General features: G+C 39.0%; 1 protein-coding gene across 2 annotated transcripts in view; it reads left to right on the top strand.

Annotated features, from left to right (window-relative positions):
* Positions 1-11,484, top strand: part of ACACA (acetyl-CoA carboxylase alpha) — a 195,855-nt gene that overhangs the window by 160,620 nt on the left and 23,751 nt on the right. For both annotated transcript variants that reach the window (XM_072422398.1, XM_072422391.1), the window contains exons 50-51: positions 1,802-1,979; positions 11,002-11,114. In XM_072422398.1, the coding sequence (XP_072278499.1) occupies positions 1,802-1,979; positions 11,002-11,114 (291 nt within the window). The remainder of the gene's footprint in view (positions 1-1,801; positions 1,980-11,001; positions 11,115-11,484) is intronic.

The raw sequence follows: 11,484 nt of genomic DNA, 5'->3' as shown, positions 1-11,484 counted from the left end.
AAAAAAAAATAAGACAGTGTCTTATCATCGGGGAAACAGGGTAGTTATTTATTGTGCTGTTATTCTTTCATTTTTTTCTCACGTGGTGGGGTTAGGGAGGAAAACTCCAGAGAAATATCAGAATTAGATGGACATAAATAAAAATCCATTGACTGGTAAACCAGCACTCATATGTGTATTTTTTCTGTGTATTAAGCTATTATAACATTAGGTCAATGGGAGAGAAGATTAACAATACCAATGATAAAAGTAATAATGTACTAGCTAGTTGTTACATGCAATTAGCTATGCTTCTATCGTTCAAAGGACCAGTGGACGACACGTCTCTTTGCCATAATAGACGTACTGAGATCAGTATAGTTAGTCTGTTATTCTCGTCTACTTTTCAAAAAAAGAATTTTAGCTCCATTCATTTTTTTTGCTTGCAAGCCTTGTTGGAGGAAAAAAAAGTTTTGCTGTTTGTTTAACCCTGGCCAAATAAACTAATAATTATTTGCTGAATATGCTCATCACCTTGTCTACATCAAAATTCTGCTCTGTTGGGTTCTTTTGTAATATCACTGACATACTATTGTTCTTGTTTGTCTTTCCCTCTTAAAAAAAAAAAAAAAAAAATCAAACGGTTTCAGGGGAAATTCATATTAGATTTCAGGACATGGCTCTGCTGCCATTATCCTGCGTACAGAAGCATGTTTAAGTGTGAGTTGTCAGTCTTGGAAGCCCTTTGGTTGTCGCTGAGCATTTTTGGTTTCTGTGCTGGAAGGGTATTATGCAGGAAGGCAAAATAAACAATTACACCAGCTCTCAGAGCACACAAACACACCACGAGAAGCCAATTGCACTGTGGGTAAAATTACTCCAAAATTGTGTGTAATGAGTAGGAAAAGATTAAAGAAAGCTCTGGCTATGCTGAAAATTGACATTAGCAGAGAGAGAGAAAAAAAAATCTCTTTACTACTCGGCCTGGGAGGTCTAATTCAGGCGAGGAACAAAAACATATCAAGATTGTGTTCAGAGAGTTTCTCCAATGACTTGTCTCTGGCCAGAAGGCTATTCCATAAAATGCAAAATTAAATTATAAAAATCAAGTGAATATTTAGATGAAAGAACCATTCGAAAGCGGTTTATTTAGACGAAGTGCCAATGACCCACAACAGTAAGACATCAAGCGTAAAATTTACTAGAAATTAGCAGTGGGGCCCCAGACTCTGCATGACTTGTCTGAAAGGATGTAAATTTATGTCATATTAACCCATAGGCAGCTTTTTAGAATTCCATAGGAGTGCAGTTGTCCTGATCCCACTGTGCTAATTCAACTTTGTTAACCATATAATCCAGATAATCCTCACATAGTGTTGTAGTTTTGCAAATGCAATAAGGCATTTTTGGATATAAGGCAATTTTCTTAAAAGAGACCGCCACTCAAGAAAAAAATCATCAGAAGCCTATTTTTAGGCATAGTCCACTCGATGTTTAGTTTTATAACTGCTTGCAATAGCTAGGGATGCCTAAAATGCACAAAAAATGTCCTTATTACAGGAAGGATGTTTGGGTTATAGTAGGTTGTAAACTAGTCAGTACGCCAATACCTTGTTAAACCTAGGTAATAGGCTGTTTATATGGTTTAATAATTACTCACTTTTGGGTTATATCTGTAGCTTTACAGTTTCAGATTATATGCATCATCAACATTTTAGTTTTTAGCAAAAATGGCTAAAAACTAATTCTATAAATGATGCTCCATACACACAGCTTCTAAATTTATAATAACGACCCTTGTATGACTTTCCTTTATCTTCAGACATGTATGATCAAGTATTGAAATTCGGTGCCTACATTGTGGATGGCTTGCGTGAATACCGGCAACCAGTGTTGGTATACATTCCTCCTCAAGCTGAACTGAGAGGAGGATCATGGGTAGTGATAGATCCTACAATCAATCCGAGACACATGGAGATGTATGCTGACAAAGAGAGCAGGTAATATGCCTAAAAGATAATTTATCAGTATGAATTTGTTTGGCTTTTTTGTACCTGTGGATACTAAAATTTGAGATAAAATTTAGCAGGCCATTTATAAAATAATTGCTTTTCATTTTGCCCCGTTTTGCTGCCAAAATTTTCTTCAGTTGAAATTGAAAGTTGTAATGTGAAATGGAAGTGGAAGAAAGGAAAAATGTGGAAAAAAATCAATATATGGGAAAAAATGTGAAATTGAAAGAAAACTACACCATTTTAAATGGTCATTCTTTGGCTTTTTGCCTCTTGAAAATAACTTATTACCTCTGATTTCGGGTGGCATCAATTATCATGGGAATAGAAAGTCTTTTGGAAAAGTTACCTGCAGAATAAACACTTTTCTTTTTAGTCAATATATAGCCAAAATGAGCACAGAATATGTCTAGGTGTGTAAATTTTCGAGACTTTCAGAAGCTTTATATCTTGCAGAAGAAAATAAAATAATAAAAACATTCTTTAATTAAAACTTTCAATAGGGTACAGAAAAAAAATGAAGAGGGGGGGAAACATGGATATTTTAAGGATTAAATAAAGCAAAATAAAAAACAAACATGACATCAATAAATATAGCATTCCAAACAAGTCAGTACAAACGTGCTACAACAATCCAAAAAGAATCGGTATACAAAAGTGCTAGAAAACAAGTAGGTAAGAAAAAAAGACAAGAGGGTGGGGGGGGGAGCTAGGACAGTATGGAGATAGTAGGGGGGAAGGTTGGTAAAATGGGAGGGTTGCTCCTTTAGGGTTTCTGTATCATCTAAGCCAACCAAAGCCTAGTAAACAAGAGGGGTACTTAAAAAGTGGGCCAGATAGGACATAAAAATTTTAAATGAGAGCCAAAAGATCCTGGTATTCGTTAGATGTTGTGAACTGCGACCAATAATACCATGTATTGGCCACCTTCCTGCCAGTGCCTCAAATAGAGGATGTGAGATCCTCCATGCGGTGGACTCTACAGAGCCATGAACAAATTGTAGGTGGATCAGGGTTTCGCCAGCAGGTGGTTATACAGGAAATAGCAGCCATGATAAGGTGTCTGATAACTGAACTTTTATATGCCTTTTGCGAAAATTAGTTGTGTTGTAAAAGGAAAAAAGCTGAGTCATCGGGAATATCCTGGTCCGACATTTGCTGAACTATGAACAGTTACTCAAAAATTCCTCAGTAGGTGGCAATTCCAAAATATATGTAGGAGTGAGCCTTTCTCTGTCTGACACCTTCAGCAGCGGTCTGATACATCTGGAAAGATTTGATGTAGCTTCTCTGGGGTATGGTACCACCGTGAAACCACCTTGAAATAAATTTCTTGGTATCTGCTAGCAATGGACGCTTTATGGGTCCAAAATAAGATACGTTCCTATTGTTCCATAGAGAGTGATTAGTCCCAATTCAGTCTCCCATGACCTAAGAAATGTAGGTGTGTGTTCGGAGGGTGGAGTTTGTAAAAGCGTATAAACAATAGATAGAGCATGCCTGATACCACCCTACCCTATGCATAATTGTTCAAAGGGTGTAAGGGGTCTGCAGTAAGATGGGTCCGAGCGGAGAGTAGACAGAAAGAGGGAAATCTACAAAGTCTTCCAGAAATCTAGTTAAAACTCACCCGAACCCTCTCAACTCTTCTGGACTGGCTCATCTGCTCGATCTGACAAAGTGTAATGCTCTGCAAATACCAGAAGTAAGCAATTCTTTGAACCTCCCGTCCTCCAACCCAGGGGGGGAAAGACGGGTTGCCCAAAACCGGAAAAAGAGGCGATGGAGAAGGCGAGAGGTGTAAACGGTGAAAGTTCTGTACAGTCAATTCCCATGTGTATCCCAGTGTGGGATGAGATTTTATTCCTGGGAGAGCCGATACTGGCAGCCATGGGAGGAGGCTTAAGGGTGTTGGGCAAAAAGTTTGTTCGAGTGAAACCCATTGTTTAGAACCCTCATTTCAACACCAATCCAGTATGCGTGTCAGGTGGGCCGATAGATAGTAATTAAACATGTTTGGGATTCCCAGACCCCCTTCTAATTCGGGTCTCATAAGCAGAGATCTGCAAAGTCTCGGAGCTTTATTTCCCCATCTATAGTGAAAAAGTTTAGAAATGAGAGTTCTAAAGAAGGACTCAGGAACTTTAATGGGCAGTATTTGAAAGAGGTATAAAAATCGAGGCAGAATGTTCATTTTGATAACACATTTTTCCAAGCCACTATTCACCGTGGAAAGTAACGGTAGATAATTCCATTCATATATTTCAGAGAGCTTTTGGGAATTTTGGTGCCTAAATATGTAATTGCATGGGGTTCCCAGCAAAAAGCGAATGATTGTTGAAGGTGGGAGCGGACTGCGTTTGAGAGCGTTATATCCAAGGCTGCTGATGTGGAGTAATTAATTTTGGAATTGGACATGGAGTTAAATTCAGTCCGGATTGTCATGATATTAGGCAAAGAGATGATGGGGTTGGGTCTGGCAAACAGTAAGTCATCGGCGTTAGCCGCCACTTTCTGGACCGAACACCCTCATGTCTAAGCCCGCGATAGCAGAGGAGGCGCGGATTGTAGTTAGGAGTGGCTCCAGGGACAAAATAAAAATTAAAGGGGATAAGGGACAGCCCTGTCTCATGCCATTAAAGAGCAAGAATTTTTGTAAAGAGTTTGAGGTCCTGATTAAGGAGGGAGATGAGGGAATGCTTTGCACACGAAGAGGGATCTTTACCTTCTTTGGGTATGACCGTGATGGTAGCCCGTAGGGAGTCCAGAAAGAACCGACCTCCTTCAGTAATATGGTTGTATGCTGCAAGAAAGTGAGACACTAAAGGAACCTGAAAAGTTTTAAATTATGATAAAGGCAGGCCATCTGACCCGGCAGTTTTACCGATGGGAGTGTCTCTTATGGCTGCGCTAAGTTCCTCCGCTGAAATAGGTGCTTCTAGTATCTCCCTCTTGGACGCAGAAAAAGAGGGCATTTTGCATTCAAAGAGATATTTTCGGATCGCTTGCACCCTCTCTCCCATCGCCAAAAGGGAAGAGGGTCTTGAAATGTTATATAATGTTGAATATTATTGGCGAAAAGATTCTGCTATATCTTTAGTATGGTAAATTTTTGTCCGCAGTTGTCCATGAGAAACAGACAGAGTAGGAGAGGGTTGCTTTCAGGGGTAGTATTGGTCTGGAAATAATGAGATAGCTCAGTATTAACATCTGCTAAGACTGCTGCGTCTTGGAGGATTTAGGGCAGTGATAAGATAACTCTATCGAAATTGATACCGGAGCATGGTCTGATAAAGTTATTGAGCCAATAGAACAAGACTGTAGTCTGTGTAACTAAGAATGTGGGAGCCAAAAATGGTCAATCCTCGAATATGAGCTATGGGGGGAAGAAAAGAATGTGTAATCTCTATCCTGGGGATGTAGAATTCGCCATATATCAAGGAGCCTATGTTGAGATAGAGTCCAGTCTGGTGTGAAATTTAAAGTCCCCTCCTACAAACCAAGATTCCCTCTTGTTTTCTAGCTTTTTTTCTAGCTTCTCGAGGGTCTTGTTTAGAAATGAGCCCTCAGCTGTGTTAGGAAGATAAATGGATGCCAACTGGTTGCATGTAACTTTAGAGCCTTCTATATTCCCTTTAACAAACAGGAACCTACCTTCCTGAGAGCTCAGTTGGTCTCTAAAATGCCATGTAACAGAGAAGGCCAACAGGATATTAACCCCTTTGGATTTGGATGAATCAGTGCAGCTATGATATACTATAGGGTATCTCTTGTTACCTAACCTGGGAATCCTATCATTGAGAAAATGGGTTTCCTGTATGAAGGCTATTCGTGTTTTTAATCTGTATAGTTCAGCCAGTATTGTGGAGCGCTTTTCAGGAGTATTCAACCCTTTAAGGTTTTATGTAACTACTTTGACTGGGCCCATTGTGGGGGATATTTAAAAGTTTTCAAGGCAAACTAATGGTTTAGTTACTCCCAGGAGCAAGGGGTAAGGGCTTAGAGGAAGGTGAAATGGGGGAGGAACAAGGGAATAAAACAGTGTAATAAGACAGAGAATTAGAAAAATATATAAACAATCAATATAAAGTAAACAATAACAGTAAGTGCAGATCAGCTGGGCAAATTCCCTTGGAAGGAGTAGCTCAGGTGGTCGGGGCGAGACTCCCTTCCCCCGGGCCTATAATTATGTGCAAATGTAAGCATTGGGTGAAAAGGCTAATGCTAGCTGTACAGGGGAGAGTACAAACCTAAATCAGCTTCAAATCATTTTCCTAAACTAAAATCATTGCACACAAATTTCAAACTTTCAAGGCAGCGTCAAATATAGAGACTAATACAAAAATACCTCACTGGGTCACCGAACCAGACTTTCTGTAGAAGGAGAGAGACGGTCCTTTTACACCAGGGCTATGATAAAGCCCTCTATAGTCTAGTACATAGTCATGGTGGAGCTTGTGAATAACATTGCATCTGGTCTCTGTCAGCTGCATGGAGGTCTTTTGGTTCAACCGATTCTGGAAGCCCTCTAATCTGTATGTTGTTACGGTGGCTCTGGTTCTCCAGGTCATCCTGTTGGTATATGAGTTGTTGAAGCAACACAGAATGCTTGTTAAGGGTGTGAGTGTGGTTTTCTATGTAGGTACGAAGATCTTCAGTTCTTCTTTCGACCTCCTCTATTCTAGAGCCAAGATCGGATTTAAGTGTGGCTAGTTCAAAGTGGAAAGAGTTTTGGATGCGTAAAAGGTACGATTCAAAGTCTGCTTTGGTACGTAGAGATCAAAAGTACGCGTCCCTGTCCCATACATCTGAGGAGTCCATGGAGGTTTGTGCAGGGCTTGGAGAACATGAAGGTTCCTTGTCTTCGCCCAGCAGGGAAGTAAAGTTAGAAGATGAGTCTTCTTGTGTAAAGTCAGGTGGTTCTAAACCAAACATGGCGCTTTGGGCGGTGTTAAACCTGGTGTTAGGGCCACTCCCACTAGGGCCAGGGGTTTAGGAGCGAGTAAAAGTTCCCTATCTTTGTTTTTTGGGAAGATTGGCTGTTGGGTTTTCCTTTGCCCATGGCAGATATAAGTCAGGTTCCTAGAGTTTTGAAGATATGTTGGGAGGGGGTTGGAAAAATTTAAGTCTCTCTGTTTTTATATTTGCTTATACACCCATATGTAGAGCCCAGCAGTGGTGGAGCCTCACTTCCTGCGGAATCAACTGCACATATTGATGTCTTCTAGAGTCTTACAGAAATACTGTAGGGCAGACTTGTATTGTAATGTCCACTATGTGGCGTTAGAGCATAACTCTAAGGGTATGGTCCTCTATTAGAACACAATTAGTATGCAAAAAAAAAGGAAATTATATTGTGTAGTATTATCCAGAAAGTTGATAATAGGAATAGGCATGAAGCAGTAAAACTCGCAGGTGGTTGGTAAGCACTAAAGCAAGGTCCAGGTAAGTACAGTTGAAGATTGTTGTATTGCCTACTAAAGTAAGGCCAGTGATAAGGGGAGCATAGCATAAAACAGGCACTGTCTTTGTTCTATTATTTATGGACCCAATTGTAAATCTTACAAAGTTATGAGCTCATGTAAAGTAGGAGCTCTCTTCCTTCTGTTTACATTATCATTGCTGCTGGGTACAGATGCTAAGTAGATGAGTCAGGGTTTATAGAAGTACAGATTTGAGGAGGCAGAAGTATTAAATCAAAGGTCAGTCTTTGATCCTGCCACAAAAGCAATATGATCAGGCTGAGTAAAAGGACTTATCCAATAGTGTACACCTAAGCGGATGCTATATGCAATATCCAAACTTTTGAGACAGTAATTATGTATGAGCTGGTTGAGAAGTTCAAATCAGGTGTTTCCAAAGGTAGACTTTTATTCTTTGCAGGTATGAAAATTTAGTTGTAAAGTTGCTAAAAATTCTGTACTGTGGTACCAGGAGATTCCCTTCAAATCCTGATGAGTTCCACAAATGAGGTAGGCAATTAAGAATTAAGAGTATTAGGTGCCCCCTATGGTGGTTTTAATATGCAAGTCTCTGCAAAAATTCCTCAATTTGATGATTTATGGGACTCTTTTCTTATAGAAAAGAGCATAATAGGTTTTTCCTAGGTATGATGTTAATGGCTTAAGAGGATGGCTCAGGATGAAGAAGCCACATGGCAGCTGTTAAAAATAGCGTCTGGCTAGGAAAGCGATTGCTGGCCAACAGAAAACAGTCACAAAGAAGTTTACACAGATCCCAGGATGATATATCGGGTGGATATGCTCTATGTTATATGATAAGGAGCCCTCAGGGCTAAATGGATCCTGATAGCAGGGGTATATATCCTCCTCAATGGTATGGGGCCCTCATGTAAAATATGTCTGCTTTCCCCTTGTGGAGCTTCAATCCTGGGAGAGCACTCTTGGCTCGGGTTTCCCTTACCTCTCTATGAGCAGCCGGCGGCAGCACCGTATATATCCCCACAGTCTCCGGTATAAGATAGCGTTGTCCTACTGTATCAAAGCCCGCAGCTCTCTTAGAAAAGCTGGTGCTGTGCCATTTTTGTTTTTTTTAAACAGACCCATATGATAGAAAATGACCTTTTACCTTAAAGGGATGGTTTTATAAATATACAGGCATACAGCCACCCTTATAATATTATAGGTTTACATCCTGTGTTTTTAATGTTTGTACAACCTGGATTGCTTTGACCCTTTTAGATGCTCAGACTTTTTAGTGAACTACAATAATATATTTTCCTTAGGTTTTGGATATTATAAGGAAGCATAAGTAGTGTCAAGGTTCTTATTGCTGCTTCTCTAGGCCCAACAGGTTCCCATTATCAAAGTACATTTTGCAATATATATATATATATATATATATATATATATATATGTATACTTAAATCTTCATAAATTTTTTCCTATGTTTGGTTCACACAAATAGACCCAAATGCTTGGGGGGGCGTGGGGGATCTAGTGGCTTAAGCAAAACCTGTCAATGTCAGGTATGGTAGGCGGCTCATCCAATTCAGCCAGTGGACAATGACCAGTACTATGTACAAACTGATTGGCAAGGTTTGGCTTTATTCCCTTTGCGCTAAATGACTGATGTTCCTGTTGATTATGACGCAAATTATGAAGCCGAACACCATGCCTATAAATGAGGTAAAGCTTAACCAGGGACAGGTTTTATAATACCTGGTTCGATTGGAAGCAATTTCAAGACCTAGTTGAAAACAAGAGTCATCTGTGTCAACTACCTTCATATTCATCCTCTGATAGTAGCTTAGGTTCACTGCTACTTCTGTACTTTTGAGTTTGTTCTTTATTCTTTTCCTCTTCTTCTGGGTTTCTACAATGCTTTTCCAGGAGCTTCTCTGTTTTCCTGTTTTATTGAAAATCTTTTTTTTTTTTTTTATGGTACCTATTAGCACCCATTGTATGTGCCTTTTATGCCTGATTACCATACAAAAATTAAGTGAATGACCAAATTACGTGCGTTTTAAGGCCAAATAAATTGTTTTCCAAACCATGTAATTTGCCAATGAATGGCTTCACTTATAATAACAATGCTTTTTACAGTCTTGAAGTTGTTTGACACAAAACCTCCAGTTATTTCCAGTTACTATATGCACGGATGATAATTTCTTGTTTTCCCCATGCAAAAACGGATAATACCTCTCTTCCTTAGAGACGAGACTGTTTGCATGGCAAATGATCTGGTATTTATTCCCAACACCTAATCTTGACACTTTCCCGAGCATTTTTCTTGCCTCTGTTGCTGCCTTGATTGTGTCCTAATACCATGCTATGTGAGAGAGATTCATAGTTGGCAATTTGATCCCAAAATATCAATATCCTTTCTCCTGAGGAAGCAGGCTAAGATTCTGTGAAAAGCATTGAAAATGGAACACCCTTTCAGGGTGTCCCACAAAGAGATTTATATTGGTGCCCAGTGTTTTACTTTTATATTTGTTGTCAATTTTATAATACTATTTAAAATAAAGTGTGTTTTTTATATATTTTATTACATGGTTTGGAGAACAGTTTTTTTGGCCTTAAAAGTCCTAGTATTTGGTCATTCACCTAATTTTTGTGGTTCTATTGTTGGGATGTGGCCCTGTTGATTATAGGCCCAGAAGGGATCAAAATTGTTTTAGCTTGACTGACATACCTTGTTTTTTTAACGCTCCCTGCCCACTTCATTCGCCTGTTTTCTAGATAATTGTACAGTATTGTATTTGTTTTATATACTCATATTCCTTTTTTTCCTCCCTTTCTCTACATTCCCTGTAAAAAAAAATGGAGGAAAAGTACTGTACTCCTTTCTCTCATCCAGTCATGTTCCTGATTATTACTGAGTATTCTTTGCAAAGTGAATTTTGACCATACTAACTAAACTAAGTGAAAGTTATTTTGCAAAGTAAACATGCTCTTTTCCTTCATCAAATAAATCCTACTGTGCATAAAATCTCTCCAAAAGGGACACTGACAGTAATAAATCATGAGTGAGGATTTAAACCTCTGTTAAGTTTTTTCTGCTTTTTTTGGAAGATCGCTTTACTTCTACTACAGACACCAAGGCAGGAAGTGAGGTAAAATTCCTCCAGTAGGAAAAAATGGTAAAAAAAAAACCCAAAGAGTTTATTACTTTTTCCACTGTAACCAAAAACAATTTTTTGACTGTGGTTCGGCTGTAAGGAGATGGTTATAATCTAGAAAGGCACACAAAAAGCTGTTGTAACCAACCAGACCTATTTTCCCACATGCCCACTGTATAGCTGTTTTATCAGTATCCTCTAACCATGGAAGACTACCATATAGTTAAAGAAATAGTTTTATATTGGCAGCTTATTATGGTAATTGCAGCCTCCCTGTACCTCAACAACCCCACACACTACCCATATCAAATGCAGGTTGTATGTAACGTTCTGTTACCATGAAAAAAAAATGCAGAGAACTGTGAAAACATGCTTATTGAAACAAATATTTGTCAAATGTTCATATGTCCTTTTATGTCTTTGCAGAGGTGGTGTCCTAGAACCTGAAGGAACAGTTGAAATAAAATTTAGAAGAAAGGATTTGGTAAAGACAATGCGGAGAGTTGATCCAGTTTACATTCACTTGGCAGAGAGATTAGGTAGGACATTTTAAAATTACATAATTAAAACTCCCTTACTGATGTTAACACATGTTAAGGACATAGTTAGGAAGGTACTACTATGTCTGCATTCCTAGGGAAATTAAACGTTCACTTCACAAAACAGTTGTGCCTATTATCCTATTCCCAAGTAGCCATGTGTATTAACCTCCATTCTGTCATTTGCTGAGGCCTACTGCTAGGCCTGTCACTTCTTACCAGTTTCCAAAGCTGTCCAGTGCAGGTCTGACTCTTGCCATAGCTTTGTGCGGAGAGACTATCTACTTGAAAACCAAGCTGATCAAAAGAGTGTTATGCACACTTGATTACCCAATAATAATTGTTTGTGATATATTATAGGGATCATTTA

The sequence above is a fragment of the Pyxicephalus adspersus genome, chromosome 1 (assembly GCF_032062135.1).
Source record: "Pyxicephalus adspersus chromosome 1, UCB_Pads_2.0, whole genome shotgun sequence".
In the NCBI taxonomy this organism is placed as follows: domain Eukaryota; kingdom Metazoa; phylum Chordata; class Amphibia; order Anura; family Pyxicephalidae; genus Pyxicephalus; species Pyxicephalus adspersus.
The sequence above is the reverse complement of the archived record's forward strand: the minus strand, read 5'-3'. Positions and strand labels throughout refer to the sequence as shown.